The sequence below is a fragment of the Staurois parvus genome, unplaced genomic scaffold, assembly GCF_062004578.1.
Source record: "Staurois parvus isolate SC_StPar_1 unplaced genomic scaffold, SC_StPar_1.0 ptg001051l, whole genome shotgun sequence".
NCBI lineage: Eukaryota > Metazoa > Chordata > Amphibia > Anura > Ranidae > Staurois > Staurois parvus.
The window spans coordinates 977,279-1,004,073 of NW_028318847.1; the positions used below are offsets into that span (position 1 = coordinate 977,279).

Here is a 26,795-nt window from a genome sequence, read left to right on the forward strand (position 1 = left end):
TGGTTTTCTGTATCACGTTTAGGCAATTTGAATACCTCATAATGCTCTTTGGGCTTTGCAATGCTCTAGCTACTTTCCGTCATTTCATCAAACAGATCATCTGGAATTATATTGACATTTTCATTTACTTTTGTCATTTATTTATATTACATTTTAATTTTTTCTTCCTCCCCAGAAGGGCAGTGTTCAGAAAGTTTTACGCTATCTCCATGCTCACTGCTTGTTTGTCAGACCCAAAAAAATGCAAGCTTGAAAGAACGCTATGGTCACATGGGCTGCTCAGCAATTAAACTCCCTGAAAACTGAGCATGTGCAGTAGCTGCCAACACTCTTCTGCAAAATCCTCAACTGCACTGGGGACATCTACAGAAGGGGAGAGAGAGAACAGCAGGACCAACCAGGTTTTTTGCAGAATACAGAAAACAAATCCCATAGTCACTGCACTGAGTGAGTATGAACAGCATGTAATACAGCATTTATTGATAATTATTGTATTATGTGGGTTTAGTGACGGTTTATGGACACTGCTAACTTTTACACCTATCTTGAAACACCTAGACCCTGCCCTGCCTTTTATCTTAGAGGTTGGCTCTTTGGAAACTGCAGTCAGAGCAATACTGTCCCAACACATGTAATTCTTTAATTCTTTGAAGTAATTCTTTGCTATAAGCAAATTATGTAAAAAAATATGAAAAAAAATCTTTAAAAAAATAAAAAAAATGTAATAAAAAATTAAAAATAATAAAAAAAAAAATATATATATATATATATATTTTTTTCATACTGTCACCAGTCAGTGTCCCTGTTCACCGCCATGCCAGTTATATGATGATGCTGTACTGCACTGGTGACAGTATCTAAAAAAAAATAGTGAAAATAATATTTTTAATTTGTTCATTTTCCGAAAAATTATGACAAAAAAAATGCAACTTCAAAAAACTCGCCATTCCTCTTATGAAGTACGTCAGACTGTCTACTCTGCAAAAAGGGGTAATTTGGGGATATCTGTACTGTTCTGACATTCTTGGACCTCAAGAAATTAGATTGGCTGTCAGTACTTCAGGATTGATCAATATTCAGATCTATACCATAGTTTGTGAACGCTATAACTTTCCTACAAACTAAATAATACATCCTAATTTGGGTTATTTTCACCAAAGACATGTAGCAGAATACATCTTGGCCTAAATTTATGAAGAACAATTATTTATTTGTAAACTTTTATAACAGAAACAAAGAAAAACGTGTTTTTTTTTCAAAATATTTTGTCTTTTTTTGTTAATTTAGCAAAAAATAAAAACCCCAGCGGTGATTAAATACCACCAAAAGAAAGCTCTAGTTGTGTGAAGAAAATGATAACATTTTAGTTTGGGTACAATGTTGTATGACCACGCAATTGTCATTCAAAGTGTGAGAGCGCTAAAACGTGAAAAATGGCCTGGGCAGGAAGGTGTAAAATTGCCCGGTATTGAAATGGTTAAAATCGCTGTGCAAAACAGGTAGGGGGCGCGCGCGAGGCTCATGCCCATCCTACACGTCCCGCCGATCGTGGCAGCGGGTGTCCATCATCGGCTCCCGGCGGGTCATTTCCCGCCGGGTGCCGGCGATTTCAAGTAATCACTGACAGATAGCACGGCTGCAGTGTTTACATTGCAGCTCTGCTATCTGTCAGTTCAGAGCACGCTGAACCTGAGAGAAGACTTTATCTCTTGCGATCAGTGTGTTCCTGTGAAGTACACACCCCCGCCCCCTAGTAAAACACTCCCCTCACACAGTTAACCCTTTCATTACCTAATAAAAGTTAACCCCTTCCTCCCCAGTGCCATTAGTACAGTGTCAGTGGGTTTTTTTTTTGCACTAATCACTGTATTGGTGTCACTGGGGATGTCAATGACCCCAAGTCAGTTCCCCCAGTATCAAAATGTCTGCCGCAGTCCCGCCATAAGTCACTGATCACTGTCATAAATTGCTGATCACCGCCATAAGTCGCTGATTGCTGCCATTATTAGTATAATAAAAAAAAAATCCCATGTCTGAGCGTACTTTACTATTTTTTAATTGTTCAATGAAACTACATGTATTGCTGATGGAGATCCCGCACTGCTGTTTTGTTTTTTCAAGCTGTTTCTGGATCTTCCTGGGTCTATTGGTAGCTGCAGGATCTCTTGGGCATTTATCATTCCATCTGCTCCCCCAATCTCCACAGACTATTGGACATTGGAACTTGAAGACTGGGACTTGTAGTGTGCTAGATGGGTTTGTAATTGTTTTTGAGCTCAATAATAGGTACGCCCACAAAATGGGCTTCTGGCAGGGGAGAAGATGACAGGTAGGAATTGGAGAGATAAAGAAGGGATTTTCTTCACTATCCATTGCATTTTCCTGGAGATGTAACATATTCATACAAGAATGTATGGGCCTGTATGTAAAGCGATTCTAAAGTTTTTTGTTTTTTTTTAAATAACAAACATGTCTATACTTACCTGCTGTGTGCAGTGGTTTTGCACAGAGCAGCCCAGATCCTCCTCTTCTTGGGTCCCCCACAGGCTCTCCTGGCCATTCCATCCTGTCGGGTGCCCCCACAGCAAACAGCTTGCTATGGGAGCACCTACTGTAATGTGTGTTCTTTCACACACAGAGCCACGGCTTGGCCCCCCCCCCTCTCTTCTCATTGGCTGACTGGCTGTGATTGACAGCAGTGGGAGCCAATGCCACTTGCTGTCTCAGCCAATAAGGAGGAAGAGACTTGGGACAGCCGAGGCTGTCATTCACATCGCTGGATGAGGCCCAGGTAAGTATTGAGGGGGCTGGGGGCACTGATGCACACAGAAGGTTTTTTACCTCCAAATATAGAATGCATGAACGTAAAAAAACCTCAAGCCTTTACAACCATTTTAAATGTTCAATGTTTATGTCAGTTTTTCCTTAATCCTCCAGCTTTTGTTTATGCTTTTCCCAGTATTTAATATAGTTACTTGGTCTGTGCTATAGTTCTTGTTATTGAACTTTGCTTATTAGGCTTCATTACATCTGTATACCCACGCAAAGGTTTGTCTTTGCCTGCACAGGATGCACAGGTGATCCGTGCATGTGTGTGCAGACAGTCCCATTCATGTCTATTGGAATGCAGTGGCTGCACAAACAGAACCACAGAACCATAGGTACTAATCTCACAGTTGTATGGGTGTGGGTGTGTGTCCCCAAATGCACACTGTCTGTATTCAGGGACATGCACCTGCATGAATGTTAAATGTTTCTGGGAGACAGCAATCGTATTTCTTAGCAAAAAATAAAAACATAGACTTAAATATTAGTCCTTCTGGTTCACTACTGCAGAGGCCACCCTAATGGGCTTTCTCTTGAGTTCTGGCTTGCATATATCACAGGCCAGTGTGTTCATTTCTCTTCTGCTTACAGATTTGAGTGTCATGATCAAGGGGTGCTTTGTAGTAGCGATATGGCACGAAATCAGGGAAAATCAGGATTTAGAGGGAGCTTACAGGCCTAGCATACTATTCAGTCATGCAACATACAAGGTGGTATCAAAAGGTTACACTAGATTTGTAACACGCCAACAGATGGCAGCACAAGACTGCATGCACAGTCACAGGGAACACTGACCTTCATAAGTCAGTGTGCCAAAAGACATCGTCCTGTGTACTTTGGGAGCTGTGCAACTGGTGCTATTCTGACCATGTACGTTACCACATCTGCTTTTTCATCATGGACAGCAATTTCGAACAAAGAGCAAACGTGAAATTCTGTGTGAAACTGGGCAAATCTGCCACAGAGGCGTTTGACATGATATAACAAGTTTACAGTGATGCTGCAATGAGTCATTCGAGGTGTTTTGAGTGGCACGTGTGCTTCAAGAGTGGAAGGACATCACTGGAAGACAACGAGAGATCAGGAAGACCTTCAATGAGCTTAACCCTCAAAAATGGCGAAACCATTCGGCAACTTGTGCATGATGATTGTCACAGAACAATCTACAACATTGCTGCCATTTTCGGTGTGTCATACGGAACAGTCCAGGCAATCCTCACGTGTGATTTGAACATGTGACATGTTGCTGCCAAGCTCATCCCCAGGCTGCTGACCTAGGAGCAGAAGGAATACTGCGCCGAGGTCTGCCAAGAACTCCATCAGCGTTTCATGGATGACCCATCCTTCATATCAAGGATCATTACCGGTGACTAAACTTGGGTGTTCAGGTTTCACACAGAATTTCATGTTTGCTCTTTGTTTGAACTTGCTGTACATGATGTACTAGCAGACGTGGTAACGCAAGTGGCTCGATTAGCACCAGATGCACAGCTCCCGATGTACACAGGATGATGTCTTTTGGCACAATGACTTATGAAGGTCTCTAGGATCGTGCATGCAGCCTTGTGCTGCCATCTGTCTCGAAACTTTTTGATACCACTGTGTACACTGATCAGCCATAAATTTATGACCACCCACCTAATATTGAGTAGGTCCCCCTTTTGCTGCCAAAACATTCCTGACCATCGAGGTATGGATGCCAGTAGACCTCTGAAGGTATGCTGTGGAATCTGCCACCAAGCTCTTAGTAGAAAATCCTTTAAGTCCTGTAAGCTGCAAGGTGGGGCCTCCATGGATGTGTTTTTCCAGCACATCCCACAAATGATTATTTGGCCAAGTCAACACCTCAACCTGTTTTCGTGTTCCTCAAACCATCTTGAACCATTTTTACAGTGTGGTAAAGTTTATTATCCTGCTGAAAGAGTCATCAGGGAATACCTTTTCCATTAACGAGTGTACTTGTTCTGAAACAGTGTTTAGGTAGGTAGTAAATGTCAGTAATAAGTAACATCCACATGAATGGCAGGACCCAAGGTTTCCCAGGAGACCATTGCTCAAAGCATCATGCTGCCTCTGCTGGCTTGCCTTCTACCCATTCTGCTGCCTGGTGTCATCTCTTCTCCAGGTAAGCAACACACATGTATCTGGCCATCCACAAGAATAAAACATGATTCATCAGATCAGGCCGCCTTCCTCCATTGCATCAAGGTCCAGTTCTGATGATCACAAGCCCATTGTAGATGCTTTTGGCTGTGGACACGGGTCAGCATGGACCCCCTGACCAGCCTGCAGCTACACAGCCCCTTCAACAATAAACCACAATGCCTATTTTTCCTGCTTTTAACCCACCAACTTAATAGATGACATGTTTGCTGCCTAATAAACCCCACTGACTTTCAGATGCCATTATACTAAGATAATCAATGTTATTCAATCAACCTGTAATAAAATTATGATGGATCAGTGTATATGCCCCTAAAAATTATTATTACCTTGTGTACTGTATTCAGCACGCCCACCTTTATTTATAGGATTTGAAAATTTTAAAAGAAAATTATATTATGTGTGTCTATTATAAAAAGAGACATATGAGAAACAATAAGCAAAATTATGCAGTTTTGTATAAAAAAAATTATCTATATATATATACTGTATATATATATATATTGCTATAGCTGTTTTAAAGTAAAACTAAATGCTGTGAGTTTTTTTTTCACTTTAATGCATTCTTGCATTATAGTTAAAAAAAAAAAAAAAGACCTCAATCAGACAAAGCGCTGGTAGGATGGAGCAGGGGCTTGACTTGCTTGGGCGCCGTGTTTGTGTCTATGGCTGCACACAGCACCAGCCATGAGCGTGCGTGCATGGGTGTTCTATTGGTTGAATGGAAAAAAATGATTAATGTATGGTCAGCTTAATCTGCCATAATGTGCTAATACAGCATACACATGAACACATTATGGCTGAAAACTCCCAGGGCCCAATTTTAAAAATGTTTGGTAGAGGTTTAATTCTTCTGTAATGTTGCCATAACATGTCTGGGAGGAGAGAGTGATCATGTTTCTTAGCCAAAAAATTAAAACAAGAAGTTTAGTTTCTAAGATGTCTGTCTGTCCATCCCATCTTCTTGTATCTGTCCTACTTTTCTATACAGTGGATCTCTGCATTAGACAAGTAGTAACATTAAGCATTCAGCTAAGGAGGGGAGGGGCAAACAGGACATAGCTGCTCTTGAATTTCCTGTCTCTGAAGTTGTACACAGAAAAAAAAAAATCACTTGAGATGTTTAGAGAGGAAACTGTAAGACGTCTGCACACAATCACCTAGAGGAGCCTGAAACTTCCTTGGTGTCAGGAGAATTGTCATCTGTGGTTAGAGGTATGGAGAGATTTTTATATTATGTGTTCTGGGTAAATGTCTCTCTCTCTTTTTTTTCCCTTTCACTTTTCTGTTTTCCACTGTTATGAACTTGGGTCCCCTGTTCCTTCCGTCCCTTTCATGTTGTCAGAACTCAGGAAGATTCGATGTGAAATGTATCTTTTTACAGAGCGTTCCCAATCATCCATCTCCTCTTCGCTCCATCTGTGTATATTTGTTATTTATTTGTCTGATTCATTATGTCTTTTTGTATGTTTTATATTAACTCTGATGGCTACTGGTAAAATGCAAATGTTGGTATGCTCCCTTTTTTTTTTTCCTTTCCCCAACAAGGCTGCAAATCAACATCACAGCTTATGGTTCACATATGCTGCCCAATTGTGATTTTTTTTTTTTCCCTTTAATGTAAACGAGACACGTGTGCTTTGTATGTGGTGATTCACAACCTTGCTATGTCTCAATCTAGATACTGCAGTCTTTATCAATAAAGGAAAACTAGAGATCACTAGAAAAACCTGCAAAATTCAAACACATTTCAATAAGTGTAAAATATTTTTGTGCTGTAGAAAACTAAGGCTGACCATACATTATACAATTTTGCTTTAGCTTTACAAAAACGATATGATTTGAGGTCAAACCTAAACACGTTTAATTTGTATGCATTTAGGCAGGCTTTAGTTGAAGGTAAACCTAAAAGAAATTGAATAAGAAAATTGTATAATGTATGGTCACCAATACATAAATTCTGTACCAATGTGGAGCTTTTGTGATTTGTATACCAGTAAAACTGAGCGTGTAGACCGAAATATAATACATTTTTATTTATGTCAATGAATACAATCATCAAGAAGCAGCTGAAATGGAAAATATTGTTCTACTAATCTATTTTACTGCTTCTTTAAGGATTCTCAACTTTTTTTTTTTGCAGAGCAGTTATGTTTTTATTTAAAAAAAGCGCTAGCCTGGGTCCATGAGCTCTGCCTACCATAACATTTGTAAATAAACATTTTCCAGGATTGCAACCCCCCCCCCCCCCTGAATTTTATATATTGAAATTTATTAATATGTAGCCATTTGTGTCAGCACACATTAACCCATTTTAAACCTTCTGAGTACATTTTAAACTTTCTGAGTACATATTTACACATGTTAATAGAGTTTATTGCAAGTGTATACATTGTAAAACCACATAACAGGGGTGGACTGACAACTCATGGGGCCCCCGGGCAATAGGGGATCATGGGGCCCCTGTGTCCTTGCCCAAGCTAAAAAAAAGCCTATGAAAAAGGTACTGGGGCATCTCATGGGGCCCCCTACTGATCAGTGCCTGAGTTTACAAATGGTCAGTCAGCCCCTGATACATAAGAATGAATTGGTGCAAATTTTTCTAGTTCAAATGTTCTTAATGTTTTTGAAAATCAGGAACTGCTTTGGAATATTTTTGTTCTAAACCGTTAGCAAAAAAATAAAAATAGAATTATGTGGTGATTTTGTAATAACTGTTACATTAGGTTCAGTAATGTGAAACTGGCATGTTAATTACTGCAGGCTGGGAAAACTTACAAAATCACAAACATTCCTGACCCATAGGTAAACTCGCTGTTCTTTAGCAGAAGCAAGGGGGTGCCATTAATTCTTAATGATACTCCCTATGTGTTGGCAAACACAACGCATTTTCATGCACGTCAAACCACATGGTGCTGCACAATTTTAAACCTGTCAAGCCTACCGTTCCAGGCCATTTAAGAGTTTCTAGATGCCAGAAGGCGGAGGTGGGCATTTGGGTCACGTGACTGCTGTGATTGGCTGTCACAGCAGTCATATGATCTTGAAGCTCCCAATGGCAAGTATGCATCAGGAGCTTACCAATCCCCGGCAGCTACCATGCTAGGAGCATGCTCTGAGCACTGTACGTTGTTTATGCGGAGCTGCATATATGTGGCTGCTTGGCGTTAAAGTCACCATATATGCGTATGGCCAGTGCAAAATGGTTAAAAACTGACAATTTAATATAGACAGGTTCTCAGCTCTGGTAGCTTTTATGGGTAGGGTTTCTGGCCTAAGAGCTTGCTTAAATCATATGCAGTCAAATTCGCATTAAAGGTAGCATGAACGCATACGCAAGAAAAATTTATTTACTTCAACACACCTAGTTTACACCATTGCGGTGCTTTCAGGTGCATAAAAAGAAACAGTAAAGTTAAAAAAAAAAACCCACAAAAAATCCCCCAAAAATACAACAAATGTGCTACAGACACTTGTAAATGTGCATGTGGAATGACACTGAATGCAGGAAGTTCGGTGTAAGTGGGGACATATGAAGAATATACAGCTTCCCCAATGGCAAAAAATCTCCCCCACAATAATCCATCCCCTACTTTAACACAACACTTAGCCTGCCTCTAAAATAAACCCCTAAAACTCAGTGTATGTTAGCACTTAACACTCTTAACTGTCTCCTTGCCTTCAGCCGGTGGACCAAATTATTTCAATGGTGCCACTTCCTTAACAATTAACACATACTTTAAGACATGTGGAGCGGGACTTTATTAAGGCACCAAGATTCCACTACAATAATGTATAAAAATACAAATTAGTTTTTATTGATGTCCACATTAAAAAGGATCAAAAAGGTCTGAGGTTAGAAACAAAAATAAACCAGGCAATTATTAAAAATATGTTAAAAAGCCACCACACAAAGAATGAGCATCTTCAACACACACTGTGTCTGTGTCAAAGTGTGTATCAATAGCACCAACGTTTCAACTTGTAGAGAATCCTCTTCAGGAATTATTGTGATGTGAAATCTGAAACATTAATACATAAAAGTACATATAATGACCAAAAACATCAATGTTTGGCTCATTAACAAAATTCACATTAAATGAACTTCGGCAGGAAGTGTGTTAGTGGGAAGTTCCCCAGTTAAAAAAAAACAGATAAAGTCCAATGAAAGAAAATTAATGCATCCAACACACCTAAGGACATATAAGGACTGCAATATATTGTTTTTTTTATTGGCTTTACAAAATAGATATACTATAAACCACATGGTAACACCTCGGCTCTCAACAGACAATTAACGTAAGCCCTTTATACTTAACCTTCCCATTTAGCTTCTTAACCTCTAAAGCAGAGAGCCCTAAGCCTAACATTAGCATAACCCCTAAACTGAACCTTAAAGTAGAACTATAGGCAAAACTTTTTTTTTCATTTTGGATAGAGCTTTTAGAATTTATTTTGCCACCTGTGCCCCATTGTGGAGATTTTACTTCCTGTCCCATAGCCAAACAAGAAGTGAGAGTAAATCCCTGCCAATTAAGGGAATTTCTTGGGCCCCCCAGGTCACCAGATCTAGTGTCCCCATTTGAAGATTAACCCACTAATACTTTTCTGGGGACAACCCAAAATTTGGGATTATTTTTTACTTTCACTTTCAATGATAATGGTAAACAGGACAAATAGAGAAGGTAAATCTCCTTTATGAGGCCACAGACATAGGATTCCCACTTTACCTGTATTAAATTACCCTCAGAACCTGTGTAATTCATATATGTTCAGTTTTAAAGGGATGAGGTGGCAAGCCTACACAGACAGAAATAAAAACTGACAAGCATTCTAATCCCTCTCCACTTTATTCAAATACCTTAATAAAAATTAAGTAGTTAGTTCACCTTTACAGAAAAAAAATGAAAAAGTGACCAAATACTGGACGCTCTTCCTCCTTTTTTCCTTCGGTCCCCACTTACTTCTGGGAATGCTGAGTTCTCAGAGGCCAGGTAGCCAGTCCAGCAGTTTGGGGGTTTGAAATCCCAGGTCATTTCTTTCTTTTCTGTGCATAACTTCCGGGACAGACCAGAGCGATTTACTGTGCGGGCTCTGACCAATCAGAATCGCTTTGGTCATTCCTGGAAGCAATGCACAGAGAAGAGGGAGATTTCAAATCCTGGACTGGCTGTGTGGGCACTGACAGCTCAGTATCCCCAGAGGTAAGTACAGAGGGGACTGGGGGTGGGATTGAGTAGGGTATATGGTGTTATTCACCATTCCATTTTTACTGTATAGGTGAACTAGCAGTTTAACCTTTATTTTGATGCGTACTCCTCTCTTTCTGACGTGGGAGCTGGAGCACCAGTAAGACAATAAAATGCAGTATCGGCTCTAAACACATGCAGAGGTGAGATCACAGCACTAGAGGGACCTGCTTTGAGTATAATACACTCCTATACTACCATAATGATGCACAAGTATGCTTTACAAAATAACAAAATTTGTAGACTTTTTAAGGTCAACTGAAGCTGAACAGAATGTCTAACTCAAAGGGTGAGGCAGTCTTTATGTGTCTATACTAGGCAAATCATAAGCCAAGGAGAGAAATAACTCCTGTACAATGTGGGAAATGATCACAATGTATAGAAATACATACAAATACTGTACTAATACAGTAAGAGCAAAACAACAATGAAAAGGTCAGGGGTGACTTGTCATAGATGAAAATCCCCGAGTAGCTACTGCGTTCCTTTTTAAAGCTCAATTTATAGAATCAGATCTTCTTCTGTGACATCAGTGCTAACTAAACTGTCCTTGGCAGTCTTTGGCAGCAACTTTAGTTGAAAATGTGTGCTGAATTTAGGATCTCCCTGCAGTGTGCCCCTATAAAAATAACCTTATAGCATTGGCATCTATTTATATTTAACATTCAGTTCATTTCACTGTTTGATGTAAAAACTGAATAAAGTGATGAAAATGTCCTCTGAGCTATGTGGAATCCACAAGAATGGAATGCAATTTAGCATTGTATTTCAATAAACATAAGACCGTGTAAGCAACTTTCTGTTGTTTGATGAACCTGGCCATAAACGTGTAACTGGACAGTTCTTCATAAAGCTAAATAAAGATGGAATTTGGAAACATTTACCTTTGCAATATTTTATTCCTATGTTGTAAAGGCAATTATTCTTGTAAACAAAAATAGTATCTGCTTTTGCTCTGTACATTCCATTGACCTCACAGGACATCCTTTTAAGCTTTCCGTTTTGCATGCTTGTTTTATTATCCCAGGGAATTTGGATTCCTTACCTACAGATGAAACTCGAAAAATTAGAATATCGTGCAAAACTTTATTTATTTCAGTAATGCAACTTAAAAGGTGAAACTAATATATGAGATAACTCATTACATGCAAAGCAAGATAATTCAAGCTGTGATTTGTCATAATTGTGATGATTATGGCTTACATCTCATGAAAACCCCAAATCCGCAATCTCAGAAAATTAGAATATTACATGCAATCAATAAAACAAGGATTGTACATAGAACAATATCAGACTTCTGAAAAGTATAAGCATGCATATGTACTCAGTACTTGGTTTGGGCCCCTTTTGCAGCAATTACTGCCTCAATGTGGCGTGGCATGGAAGCTATCAGCCTGTGGCACTGCTGAGGTGTTATGGAAGATCAGGATGCTTCAATAGTGGCCTTCAGCTCTTCTGCATTGTTCGGTCTCATGTCTCTCATCTTTCTCTTGGCAATGCCCCATAGATTCTCTATGGGGTTCAGGTCAGACGAGTTTGCTGGCCAATCAAGCACAGTAATCCCACGGTCATTGAACCATGTTTTGGTGCTTTTGGCAGTGTGGGCAGGTGCCAAGTCCTGCTGGAAAATGAAGTCAGCATCTCTATAATGCTCGTCTGCGTAAGGAAGCATGAAGTGCTCCAAAATCTCCTGGTAGATGGCTGCATTGACCCTGGACTTCATGAAGCACAGTGAACCAACACCAGCAGATGACATGGCTCCCCAAATCAACACAGACTGTGGAAACTTCACACTGGACTTCAAGCATCTTGCAGTGTGTGCCTCTCCATTCTTCCTCCATACTCTGGGTCCTTGGTTTCCAAATGAGATGCAAAAGTTGCTCTCATCAGAAAAGAGGACTTTGGACCACTGAGCAACAGACCAGGTCTGTTTTTCTTTAGCCCAGGTAAGACGCTTCTGACGTTGTTTGTTGTTCAGGAGTGGCTTGACAAGAGGAATACGACATTTGAAGCCCATGTCCAGGATCCATTTGTGTGTGTGGTGGCTCTTGATGCACTAACTCCAGCCTCAGTCCACTCCTTGTGAAAGTCCCCATCACTTTTGAATGGACTTTTCCTGACAATCCTCTCCAGGCTGCGGTCATCCCTGCAGCTTGTGCACCTTTTTCTTCCACATTTTTCCCTTCCACATAACTTTCTATTAATGTGCTTTGATACAGCACTTTGGAAACATCCAACTTCTTTTGCAATTACCTTTTGAGGCTTTCCCTCCTTATGGAGGGTGTCAATGATGGTTTTCTGCACAACTGTCAGGTGAGCAGTCTTTCCCATGATTGTGATTCCTACTGAACCAGACTGAGAGACCATTTAAAGGCTCAGGAACCCTTTGCAGGTGTTATGGCTTAATTAGCTGATTAGAGTGGGACACTTTGAGCCTAGAATATTGCACCTTTTCACAATATTCTAATTTTCTGAGATTGTGGATTTGGGGTTTTCATGAGCTGTAAGCCATAATCATCACAATTATGACAAATCACAGCTTGAACTATCTTGCTTTGCATGTAATGAGTATCTCCTATATTAGTTTCACCTTTTAAGTTGCATTACTGAAATAAATGAACTTTTGCATGATATTCTAATTTTTCAAGTTTCACCTGTATGTCAAACTAATGTGCAAGCATGTCATCCCATGCTTTAACATTACATTCAAACCATCATCAATCCGAAAATCATGATGATGATGGACTAACAAAGAAACAATCTGACCAATACAAACAGTGGCATAACTAGAACCTTCAGGGCCACAGTGCAAGAAACCATGAAGGGCCCCCCCAGACCCCCGGCCCTTCCCTCTAACAAACACAAATGCTCCTGCGCTTGGGTATGGACTCGATGCAGGCTACAACCACATTAAGAATGTCCTGGAACATGCACACCTTGCTGCCCTCAAATGGACCGGGGAAATCCAAATATACTGAATGAGGAAAGACAAAACAGAGGGCGCACAGGCCTAGTGCATTACCATAAAAAATGTTTAATAAAATATAAAGTAGGTGTTGTACTCACAAACGACAATATAGTCAAGGCACATCATAAAGAACAGCTGGGTCAACACCGCGCTGAGTAACAGTCCGCAATAGGGAGTTTAGACATCCAAAAGGCTGACGCGTTTCGAGGACTTGTGGCTCTGAGGAAGAGGCAAGTCCTCGAAACGCGTCAGATTTTTGGATGTCTAAACTCCCTATTGCGGACTGTTACTCAGCACGGTGTTGACCCAGCTGTTCTTTATGATATGCCTTGACTATATTGTCGTTTGTGAGTACAACACCTACTTTATTTTTTATTAAACATTTTTTATGGTAATGCACTAGGCCTGTGCACCCTCTGTTTTGTCCTTCCCCCTTCCCTCTAAGCCTGGTAGTGGAACACCAGGGCAGGTCACAAGTGAAACCTTTGTGACCCTGGTAGTTTCACAACTGGTGTCTAGTAGTTTTTTGTATTACGTTTGTTATATATATATATATTTTTACCATTTTAAACATTTTTTTTTTTTTTTTTGCAATTTTTTTTTCAGCACTGGCTTTGGTGAAATATCAGTGTTTTAAACAGACCTCTGATGTTCCAACTTTGGAACAGAGAAAGGAGATTGAGAACACAGCCCTCAATCTCCTTCTCTGCATCCTCCGCTGTACAGAATGAATGGACAGAAATAGCTCTGTACAGTACACCGTTTACTATGTTTCAGTTATGAATGGACAGAGTCAGTGACCAATTACTAACTATCCATTTAGAAAATGAAGGGGTCGTTAAATGACATATCCTGATGGTGCACGTTTAGGAGATATTTACAGTGCCCTTTAATGAGGCTTACCTGTAGGTAAAAGTTACCAAAATGGGTTTACTTCCACTTTAAAGCTTTTTTTTGTGACTTTAGCAAATTTGTATTGTTTAGTATGTTGATCTACTGTATCGACCATTCCATGAAGTGGTCGGCCACATAAAATGACAGAGTGGGGTAAACAAATGCTGAAACGCACAGTACACAAAAGTCACCAATTGTCTGCAGAGTCAATAGCTAAAGACCTCCAAACTTTGTGTAGCCTTCAGATTAGCACAACAGTGCATAGAGAGCTTCATGGAACAGGTTTCCATGGTCGAGCAGCTGCAAACAAACCTTACATCACCAAGTGTAATGCAAAGCATCAGATGTAGTAGTGTAAAGCATGCCGCCACTGGACTCCAAAGCAATGGAGACGTGTTCTCTGGAGTGATTGGAGGGATTACTTTGACGCAGTTGGCCAGCTTAAACATGTATTGCAATATGTGTGAACCAAATATCCCTATTTGTTGCATAGTTTGCTTGAAAGGGTATATACCAGTGTGCAGAGGGTCCTTCAGAATCTCTGGAGTGACGAATCGCGCTTCTCTGTCTGGAAATCCAATGGATGTGTCTGGGTTTGGCGGTTGCCAGGAGAACGGTACTTTCCTGACTAAATTGTGCCAAGTGTAAAGTTTGATGGAGGCTCGATTATGGTGTGGGGTTGTTTTTCAGGGGTTGTGTTTGGCCCCTTAGTTCCAGTGAAGGGAACTCTTAAGGCATCAGCATACCAAGATTTTCTGGACAATTTCATGCTCCCAACTTTGTGGGAACAGTTTGGGGATGGCCCCTTCCTGTCCCAACATAACTGCGCACCAGTGCACAAAGCAAGGTCCATAAAGATGAGTTTGGGGTGGAGGAACTTGACTGGCCTGCACAGAGTCCTGACCTCAACCCGATAAAACACCTTTGGGATGAATTAGAGCAGAGACTGGGAGCCAGGCCTTCTTGTCCATCATCAGTGCCTGACCTCACAAATGCGCTTTTGGAAGAATGGTCAATCATTCCCACAGACACACTCCTAAGCCTTGCGGACAGCCTTCCCAGAAAATTTGAAGCTGTTGTAGCTGCAATGGGTGGGCCTGCTCAATATTGAACCCTACGGACTAAGACTGGGATGCCATTAAAGTTCATGTGCGTGTAAAGGCAGGCGTCCCAATACTTTTGGCAATATAGTGTATATGAACCTTTGATTTAGCCAGTTGTAAGTTGAATGTCTGTCGTTTTTGCTTTATCTCCAATGAGGACACAGACAGCAGTAAAAAGACTTTTTGTAAAAAGGGGAAAAATTAGAACAACTTTCAGGTCTTTCCTGTCCACATCCTTCTGTGGTGGTGCCATTTCTTCTACTGCTGTCATTAGACAGAAAAGAATGGGAAAATTACTTAAAGGAGTTGCAGACAGTAACGCAAACTAACAGTGCTTCTAACCCTTCCCCACTCCATCGGAAATTTCCCAGCCTTTCCTGATAGATTTTTCACATGATGATAAGAATCCATAGATGTCTGCCTCAGTCCATTGTGCCACTCTTCTTGAAGCAGTCTCAAATATTGGCCAATGGACATCTATTTTATACTTCCTTTTGTGCCGCTTATTTGCTGTGTTTATTCTCACTCATATTCTCACTCATTTGGCCAGATGTTGGAAAACTTATCACATGTATTGGACAACATAATTCTAACATTTTGTGGACATTTAAATTTGATGTAGAACTGGATTGCTAATATTTGTGTTGGTAATAAATAAAAATCAATGCATTTAACAGTTGATTACAAAACACCTTTTATCCCCTGCATTTTACATTGTTTTTTGTTTCTTTTCAAACAGGGCACATACAAGACCAGCTGAGTTTGCCCAACATCATCCTGAATATCTGCATAGTGGCCCTCATTTAAAGACAAAATGGAAGTGCTGATTTCTTCATATCTTTATGTTCCATAAAGAAAGCTCATTTATATTACTTGTTACTTAGGAAAGGACTGAAGTTACAGTCAAAATGAGAGGCAAACATTACCACTAAAATTCTCTGCCTGGAATTGAGTGTCTGCTGAAGATTATTTACCTTTAATATAGCTAATTTTATGATGAAAAGATTACTTATATGAAAGAATCTCTGGATGTATTTGAAGATTTCTGGATTACTTTTTCCACCACAGATTATAGCAAACAAATCATATTCGGTTTGCTTTTAGTAAATGTGATTTTTTTTTTTTTTTTTTAAGCAAATAGTTCAAGTAGGCCCTTTTTTTTCTCTTGTGGAATTATCTTTTTCGGTGTTCAAAATGACGTTGGAGAAAGTAATACAGGGAAAAACATCAATCAGACTTCAGATCGGCCTTTGCCGTGAACTCTATCACCTTCACCCAAGTGAGGCCAGCTACAGCAATGTGAAGAAGTTAGCTGTAGATCTTGTCGAAAAGAAGGTAGGCTTTTTTACATTTCTATAATTGTGAGCAGTCTGTTGAATGTATAGAGGAGGACAATTTTTTAACTTGAGAATTGTAAACCATATTCAAAATAAATTGCTCTCATAGGGTCCTTTAACACCACCATGCTGCTGCGTTGTCTTTTTTTTTTTTCATCTTAATTTAATGGGGCCCTTCAAAAACATAATACAATACACCTGAAAATGCATGGTAACATGTCTACGCACTATTTTCCCTTTGGAGGGAAGGATGTGTTATAATGACACTCAGTTCCTTCCTGTCTTTTAAGCATGTCATAATAGTGATCACAAGTACATGAAGCAGTGCAGCACTAGCTGAAACACGAGCTGTAAAAACATCCCAGATCTGACATCAGGAATTAACTCATACAATTCCTTTTTAGTTTAAAATGTTATAGCGCCTGTCATTTCTTCCAAGGATAAGATAACACCGATACTTGCATCAGACGTATTATACACACCATTATGTTTATTCAATATGGGCAGGAGAGACACTGCAACTTGTCCTAAATGCTTAGTAGCTGAGGGAACATTCCTGCATATGGTGTGCTAAAGTTCAACCATTGTGGTCGCAAGTTACCCATTTTATAGCTGACACTTTTGATTTTCCAAATATATGTAGCCCGCTTATCTGCCTTCTGGGGGTAATTTAGGATGAAATTATGGATAATGCCACAAGAACTTTTTTGAGATTGCTATTGTTTTATGTGTGGAAACTTATGGTGTTACAAACAGATGTCCTTGCCTAGCTGCCTGGAAAAAGATGGTAAATTTTATATGAAATTACATATGAAGCTAGAGGTTGTCCAAATAAATGTATGCGAATATTGTCTAGATCAGGGATGGACAATCTGCAGCTCTCCAGCTGTTGTGGAACTACATTTCCCATGAGGCATTGCAAAACTGACAGTTACAGCTATGCCTTGCAGAGGCATGATGGAACTTGTAGTCCTGCAACAGCTGGAGAGCCGCAGTTTGCCCACCCCTGGTCTAGATGGATGGAGTCCTCAGATACGATGGAAGACAGCTCTTGAGAATATAATAACTGTATTGTGCAGGATATACATGTCCTCTGTCCACCGTATAATTTTTGCCTATTTGGTGCACTGGTAATCAATATAACACTGACGCTTGTATACTGTTCTGTGAATGGAAGATAGCAGTTTACTCCAAAAAGTTGGTTGTAAATTTTGTTCTTTTTGTTTTTCTCTGTCTTTGTGATTTTTTTTCTTTCTCTATGTATGTAATAACTTCAAATTGATTCATCCAAAAACGTAAAAATGCTATATGTACTTCTGGTGTCATTTATTGTCTTTTTTATTGCATGGCTTTGTTGATATTAGACACCTGTATTTGGTATTATGTCTTAAGAACTGTTATGCTATGTATATTGGTGCATATGGCAATAAAATCTCTTTAAAATAAAAAATGTTATGATGCTGTCCTTAAAGCAGAACTTGCAACAATATTCGATGTCCCTTTTTTTTTTACCTTCAATCCCCTGCAAAAAGCTGCAATAAATGGAAAAATAAAATCATTAAATATACCGTACTTTTTTTTCCCCAGCTTCCCCAGTATCTAGGCAAGGATAATCTATTGCTTGTTCCAGAAAGAGCCCAGATAATGGCAAATAGCCAAGATATTGCGAGCAGACAATCCTGCCCAACGTTTTGGGTAGTGTAGCAAATGGTTGAAACCCATGTTGGGTTTGTTAGTGTTTGTGTCCCATTCAACAACATTCACTTCAGAGGAAATCTACTCTTTTACAACTGTTACCCAAAGGGGTGTCCTCATCTGAGGAATTGCCCTTACCTCCTGCTTTGGTGACAACTGTAAAATTTTTAAGTTCTCATTATTTTCTGAGATTACTCTCCTTAGCAGGGACACCAAGAGCAAAAAGAGCAAAAAAAAAATATCAGTGCTTCCTTACTGTATCCAAAAGTCCAGAAAAAAATGAATCCTAATTTGATCCTTGATCTTTAAAATTGTATTGCAGCATGTTGGAAAAAAGACCTTTTATCTGACAAGCACCAAAAGAAATTTAAATCTGAATTCCAGTTATGGATTTTATTGCATAGTTACATAAGACCATCTTGGGCCAATGCAAGTATGCATATTCCATACCTGTAAAAGCTGGAATCACTGGAGTAGTTGCCTCTATTACAGTGATTGCTCCTGTCTTCTGGGACCTGTGCACAGATGCCATTCACAGAACACCTTGTATTTTTCTTAATGATTGACAGGCATTCTCTGAATAGACCAAGAAGAACTCTAGACGCCACCACCCAGCGCATCCTTGAGATTTTTTTGCACTCATATGCATGCTTTCTGGTACAATATTATTATTTTAGAAAATGGTCAAAAAGAAAAATGGTATAAATAAATCCTATGCAGGGGATATGATCGAGGAAACATAAAAAAAAAGTATATCAACAGTACATAAATTCAAAGAAATAAGAGGCTAATAAATAGCAGCACTTGGCCAGCGTAGCCAGGAATCAACACTAAGTGCTTGGGTCCAGGGGCCAGAGGGAAAGGGGAAGGTTTGGTCAAGCCCCGGCAACTCTAGGATGAGGGGAGCACAACCCCTACTTGGGAGCGCACAAGGGCAAGGAAGAAGAAGACATTTGAGACTTTTTTGAGATATAGATATATAATTTTTTTTTTTTGCACTTTTTTTTTTTTTTTAATGAAGTGTAGGACAAGCCATATATGGATTCTGCACATACCTGTTCGTTTCTTATTCTGACCAGGAAAAAATGCTATTTTATTTTTTTTACCATGTTTCTAATCAATCAAGCTCCTCCAATTGGGACAGGAATAGTTATCACCAATCTCTTCAAGAAATCGATGAAGATAAATGAATTCCACTTTTTCAGACTGTTGGAATATTGTATGAGTTTTGTCTTATGGTGACTTTTCTAGTGAACAGATTATACAAGTGAAAAGCAAACACCTGAAAGACAGCATGTGTAATGTATTTTGTATATTCAGGTGTGTGGGCTTGTTGCCAGGCTGTCTGGGGTGGGTTCCTGGCTGGTCTGGGTGCCTGGCTGTTGATTACTTACTGTTAATTAGATCACTGTTGGCTATTAGCTGCTAGCTGTTAATTAGATTCCTGTTTGATTAGATCACTGTTAAGTGTTAGCTGTTCATTAGATGTACTGATTATATCACTGGTTACATGTTGCATTGTGTAGGATCATGTGATCAAGCTCTTATCTGATTTTGTGTGGTGTAAATTCTGTGGGAATTTTCAACAGAGTCCCAGTTGCACCTAAACTAGTGTCATCCAGGTCTTGGGTGCAGTGACCGGTTATAATACCTTGTTCCTGTGTCCCAGCGAAGAGGATTCCATTCTCTGATGGAAGCCCCCAGGTGAGGTGAGTAACAGGTGAAAATAAAATATTTAAAGAAAAAAAGATATTACAATGAAATGGAGGGAACATTAAAGCAGGAATTGAAAATGAAGAATACTTGCAAAGTCCTTGGTTTTAGCAAAGTCCAATTGTCCAAGCAAAAATGTTGCAGTGGCCCGCTCAAGTCTTGGTTGATTTTAAAAAGAGAGCTCCCAGAGGGTCCTGACTTTTCCTTTTTCTGTCGTATCAAAGGGGTGTTGCCAGAGACCATCTGACCAATTACCCAGTTTAAGGGGTGGTGGCTCGGAGGTCACCATGTTTTATGACTGTATCGTAGCCCTCCCTTACACACAGTTTTATACTAATTTTTAATATCTTCCGCTATGTACAAGTTGCATTCTGGAAACTGGTAGATTATTGTTCAGCATATTTTGTGTCCAGGGATATCAAATACAGTATTTTGGATGGGTCTGTCACCCAGGAGGTAGGAGACTGCTTTCTCCCCTTTTGTATGTACTAGCTTAGTCATGTATGACCTTGATTTGTTCGGCATGATATTCCACATTCAAATATATACTTAATATTAATGTGTCTTAGTCCCGTTTTGGATTTTATGAATTGTGTGTGGATTTTTTTAAGTTGTGAATTGGGCAGACATCTCAGAGAGGTCGCCCAAGACTGGCTGCTTTCTGTGTAGACATTTTATGGCATGCTAAGTGTTCCTAGGTCTTTATTTGCCCTACACATCATGTGTGACAGGACAGATGGATTTTGTTATTGTTTTACGATAGGTCAGAGAGAAGTGTTAATCTGTAGAGTTTTTTATGGTCCATAGAAACAGGCATCCTGTCAGGCCTCAATTAGCGGTTTACAGCTCTGACAAAGGCATGTGCGCTGGAGTCTATTGTCCCTAAGTTAAAATACCACCTGGCATCATTTAACAATTTGTGTATTGTATAAGCTGGGGGACGGAGGGGGGAAAGGTCACTGGGCTATGCCTTCTTAAGACAAGATGGCATAGGAGACTTGTGACATGGCAGGCTGCTACACACACAGCTACACACGACCATTACAATTCCAATAAAAGTCAGGGGAATACTTTGAGTAACCAGTGCATTTCAGGGGTCCAAAAGGGACTATCAATACAATATTCCCTCCCCAGGGTCAAAGTTTAAATCAAGTATCCAATAACCAATAGTACTGGACATATAAAAATTAATATTGGGGCACACTGAATAGATAATCAATATACAACTCTTAGCTGTGGTTTAGTGCTTCAGTTTAATTTTTTGTTACATTACACTACAGGGCAAAGAGACCTTGGATATCCTCTGAGTGTAGAAGCCTTGGGAACCAGATTATTTAACATAAACATCAATACTTTAAAATCACAATACCAGTAGGATAACCTTCTGGGTCCAGCACTTGTTTTCTACTTTACTCAACTAGTTTTTTATAGCTGTTAGAGTGATTCACTCTCTCTAAATGCCCTGATCACCATTGTCACCAGGAATGAAAGTGAAGTTAAATCCAAAATGTTGAGTAGCCGCCACACCAGGAATAGAGGGAAAAACTCTATTAGAGAGGTCCATTGTTACTGTGCTATCTGTTTAAGAGGTAATTGGAAAGATATTCTCTTCCTTCCTGTTGATTCTATAGGGTTGATTTACTAAAACTAGAGCATGCAAAATCTGATGCAGTTCTGGATAGAAACCAAACGGCTTTCTATTTTTTTTTCGGCAAAGCTTCATTGAACACGTTGTAGTTAGAAGCTGATTGGCTACCATGCATAGATGCACCAGATTTTGCTCTTTCCAGTTTTTTTTTTAGTTAATCAACCTTTTAACCTTACTTTATTATATCCAAAATGGTAAAAAAAAGTTTTGGCAAATCAGGTCAGTGTGTTTAATCGTCATGCACACTGGACATTTTTACAGCTGCTGTTTTTTGGCTTTTGATGTTTTTTTTACAGGCAGTAAACTCCCTAGCATGTTATCCTATGTCCATGCACACATAGACTGTAATCAGTGTTTTTTGGCAGGGGCATTATTTGGCTGGAAAAACCCCCCAGAACTAGTGGGTTTTTAGAGGAGTTTTTTTAGCTGTAAAAATGCTCTAATGCTGAAAAACGGAGTAAATTGCGGCAAACCAGTGTTTTTGGACTTTTTCTGACCAATAAAAATTTTTTTATTTGTTAAAAAAACGTTAAAAGCCACAAACACAAAAAAACACTGCTAAACGCTAATACAAAAACGCTAATACAAAAAAAAACTAAAAAAAAAATGAAAAACTCAAGTTTTTAACGTGACTTTACACAGTTAATGTTACCAGTGCTATTAAAACACCCAGTGTGCATGGAGCCTTACAGTCTTGATCTAGTGCCCCAAAAAGCTGTCCGTCTATAAACACAGTCTATCTGCAGAAACACCATTACATGCCATTGAGAATATGGGCGTGAAAAAAGCACTATACTGCAGAGAGAATACAGGCACATAAACTACAAATCATTAGACAACCACTAGACAAGAGGAAGAATACAGACACAATAATTGACAGACACCAGGGAGAATATGAGCACAAAAACCACCAGAAGCGAGAAACCATGCAGGTGCAAAAAGCTCTAGACACCAAGGCATGAAATGAGACTGGGATTGACCTCTTGATAGCTAATAGAAGTCTTCAAGGAAAATACCTGAATCGCCTCTCATTGACAGGATCTGTGGCACGTGTAAAGCATGTTTTTTTTAACTACAGTTACTGATATCTGGAGGCAGCATCCTGTCAAACATTTCCAAAATTCCTGCCAAGTGTTTTTATTTTTAGTTTTGACATGATATTGCAGGCAACAGGGGCTTGGTAAATCCATGGATTCAAATGTATTCATGTATACTCTTTACTTCATACACCTTGAGGAAAGTAAAAAAAAAAACAGACATGACTGGATATGTGAAGGAATCACTTGTGCATCAGTGGTACAGGTGAGAGTGGGGCCATGTGCAAAGAGAATATAGAATTATAATGACATTTGTATTATACAAACATAGTGTCAAGGTCCTACCTTTTCCCTGAGGTTATGTTACTCCATGTGCTGGCGTCCATCTTGGATTCTGCTGTGCATGATGGGAATCCTTTTATGCCTTCAGGTCTCTGTGGTCCATCCCCCAGAGGGGTGTGGCTGATGACATATAAGCCTGTGGCCCGCACATGCTCTTTGCACTTGTGTCTTGTGTCTTTGTGTCGCTATTACTCTGTTCTGACTCTTGTGACTCTCCTGGTATCTGATTCGGCTTGTGACTTGACTATTCTTTGTATTCTCCCTTGATCTGATCCTCTGTTGCTGAACCCGGCTCGTGACCTGTGATTCTCGTCTGCTGTCCTGTACTGTTTTGTCCTGTTGTTGTTGACCCGGCTTGTCTGACTACTCTTTTGTCTCTTCCACCAGCTACACGCCATTGGCGGCGGCCATTACCGCAACTGAGGTGTCTCGTGGGCCGCGACCTGGTTCCTGGCTGCGTCAAGCCCATCCCCACCATCAGGGGCCCTGGTGAAGGGCAGCCTGGGACTTAGACTCCGCACCCTGAGGGACTTCGGTCTGTGGGTAGTGGTTGTCGTCAGCCAGTGCGTTACATTGTTAGGCCTGCCTGTCCATTCCTCGGCCCCTGCCCTGACATTACACAAGTGCCATGAACCCTGACGGTGCAGGCACGCCTTCACTCCCAATGCTAGTCGCCAGACTCGATCAACAGGATCACCTGTTGGATCAATTCGCTCAGGCGTTGCAAACTCTGCTTGCACGCACTGCACACCTTGATCCTGGTGCTATTAGGCCAGTAGTCACTCCGGTGGTCTCTCCCGAAGCTTCTCCGCCTATTGCATCCACCACCTCGACGGCTGCATCAGCGGCGCCCAGAGGTATGACTGGTTTAGCCCCTCTTCCACAGCGCTTTGGGGGTGAGCCTAGTCAGTGTCGTGGGTTCCTCAACCAGGTGGGTATTTATTTTGAATTAATACCCCACGCCTTTCCGTCTGAGAGGTCAAAGGTGGGGTTCCTAATTTTCCTACTCTCAGACAAGGCCTTGGCCTGGGCAAATCCCTTATGGGAGAGGAACGACCCGGTGATTCAAGAGTTTTCCGGTTTTGTCGATGCCTTCCGTAGGGTATTCGACGTAACGGCTCATTCCGCCTCGGCGGCCAAACTGCTCATGACCATGCATCAGGGTTCACGGACCGTGGCCGAGTACGCTATAGAGTTTCGTACCCTGGCGGCAGAGGTCGGTTGGAACAATGAGGCTCTGGTGGCTGCGTTTTCCCATGGTCTTTCTGACACATTGAAGGACGAGATTGCAGCTAAGGAACTGCCTGTGGTGTTGGAGGAGCTCATCTCTTTCCTGATCCTGATTGACACCAGGCTCAGGGAGAGGCCTTCACTCAGGGAACGCCTGCGGAGGCCTTCCAATCGACTGGCACCTGCGTTTTCTGTCCCAACCGTTCCTCCCTCTCCTCCCACGCCTCCTGGGGATAGCTTGTCTGGTGGGGAACCCATGCAGCTGGGGTTTGCTCGCCTTTCCGAGGGGGAGCGGGCCGCTCGGCGTCGAGAGGGTCGCTGCCTGTACTGTGGCCTCGGTGGGCACTTTTGGCAGTCTTGTCCGGTCCGTCCGGGAAACGCTCGCACCTGAGATCATGTCGGGGACAGATCTTGGGTGGAGTTTCCTCGTCCCCGGCGTTCCGCAAGGATAAGCCACTGATCACCGTGGTCCTTTCTTGGACGGAGGGCTCGGTGACGGCCCAGGCGTTGGTAGACTCTGGGGCCGGTGGGTTGTTCTTGGACAGCTCGTTTGCTGTACAGCACTCCATTCCCCTGCAGGCTCGCGCCACCCCATTGGTTCTCGAAGCCATAGATGGCAGGCCCCTGCAGCCGCCGCAGGTTACCCACGAGACTCTGCCGATAGAGGTAGCCATTGGGGCTGTTCACAGGGAGTTGGCCTGTTTTCAGGTGATTTCTTCCCCACACTATTCGGTGGTTTTGGGGTATCCCTGGCTCCAGAGGCACAATCCAACCTTCAATTGGCAAACAGCCGAGATTCTCTCATGGTCTCCACAGTGTGGGGCCGGGTGCATCCGGGGGCCGGTTAAGGTATTGTGTGCCTCCTCGGACTCTGCGTTGCCCACCAACTATGGGGAGTACCGGGACGTGTTTGATAAGGTACGCGCTGGTACCTTACCACCGCATCGTCCTTACGACTGCGCCATATCCTTGCAACCCGGGGCCACTCCTCCGCGTGGCAGGGTGTACCCTCTCTCGGTTGCGGAGAATAAGGCCATGGAGGAGTACGTTGTGGATGCGCTTTCCCGGGGGCACATTCGTAAGTCTACTTCTCCAGCAGGAGCAGGTTTTTTTTTCGTAAAGAAGAAAGGTGGGGAATTGAGGCCCTGCATCGATTATAGGGGTCTCAATCGGATTACCATTAAAAATGCATATCCGATTCCTTTGATTTCTGAGTTGTTCGACCGCCTTAAGGGAGCAACAGTCTTTACCAAACTCGACCTTAGGGTGGCGTACAACCTCGTACGGATCAGACAGGGGGATGAGTGGAAGACCGCGTTTAACACCAGAACCGGGCACTACGAATACCTGGTGATGCCCTTCGGATTGTGTAATGCGCCCGCGGTTTTTCAGGAATTCATAAACGATGTCCTTCGTGATTTGTTGCAGCAGTGCGTAGTGGTTTACCTGGATGACATCTTGGTTTACTCTACCTCCATGGAGTCTCATGTCCAGGATGTCAAGCAGGTGCTGCAACGATTGCGTGAGAACGGACTCTTTTGTAAACTCGAGAAGTGCGAGTTCCATCGATCCCAAGTTGCCTTTTTGGGCTACATAATTTCCGCGGAGGGATTTTCCATGGACCCTCAGAAGGTTGCTGCGGTTCTGCAGTGGCCTCGTCCCAATGGTCTTCGGCCCATTCAGCGCTTTCTGGGTTTTGCCAACTACTATCGGAAATTCATCAGGAACTTCTCCACATTGGCAAAGCCTCTCTCTGACCTAACCAGGAAGGGGAGTAACCCTCACGAGTGGCCATCCGAGGCCATCATAGCTTTCGAGGCTCTGAAAGCCACCTTTGCTTCGGCTCCGATTCTTTCACATCCCAATCCTGGGTTGCCCTTCGTCCTCGAGGTTGATGCTTCCGAGACGGGAGTAGGGGCTCTCCTGTCTCAGCGTCGGTCGCCCGATGGACCCCTACTTCCCTGCGGGTTCTACTCCAGGAAGCTTTCCTCTGCAGAGTGCAACTACCAGATTGGAGATCGGGAGTTGTTGGTCATCACCCTGGCTCTCAAGGAGTGGAGGCACCTGCTCGAGGGTTCCGCGGTTCCGGTCCTCATTCTTACCGATCACAAGAACCTGACTTATCTTTCGGAGGCCAAGAGATTGACACCCCGCCAGGCCAGATGGGCTCTGTTCTTGTCACGCTTCAACTATGTGGTTTCATATTTGCCTGGTTCCAAGAATGTCAGGGCTGATGCGTTATCATGGCAATACTCTGAGTTGTTCAGGGAAGACTCTGAGCCAATCTCACTTATACCTCCAGATCAGATCCTGGCTGCCATTCGCACCAGTCTGACCTCTCCTCTTGGGGAGCAGATTTTGGCGGCTCAAACTGATGCTCCTCCCAGGAAGCCGGAGGGTAGATGTTTCGTACCCGAGGGATTGCGCACCCGCCTGCTGCGTACCTACCATAACGCCAAAACTGCCGGGCATCCGGGGAAGAACCAGCTGTGTTGGGTCGTCTCTCGCTTATTCTGGTGGCCAACCCTCCGTGCCGACATTTTCGCCTGCATGGGTTGCCTAAGGTGATTGTCTCGGACCGCGGGAGTCA

The 26,795-nt window shown here is 41.8% G+C and overlaps 1 protein-coding gene across 2 annotated transcripts in view; it reads left to right on the top strand.

The window, feature by feature from the left end:
- The first annotated feature begins 294 nt into the window (after positions 1 to 294).
- LOC149440811 (serine/threonine-protein kinase D1-like) overlaps positions 295 to 26,795 on the top strand; it is a 154,967-nt gene continuing 128,466 nt past the window's right edge. Inside the window, exons 1-2 of one of the 2 annotated variants that reach the window (XM_089658033.1) lie at positions 295 to 447; positions 15,943 to 16,538. In XM_089658033.1, coding sequence (XP_089514159.1) covers positions 16,398 to 16,538 — 141 coding nt within the window. In that variant the 5' untranslated portion in view covers positions 295 to 447; positions 15,943 to 16,397. Of the gene's footprint in view, positions 448 to 6,017; positions 6,205 to 15,942; positions 16,539 to 26,795 lie in introns of those variants that run through there. The other variant, XM_089658032.1, reaches the window with a different exon arrangement.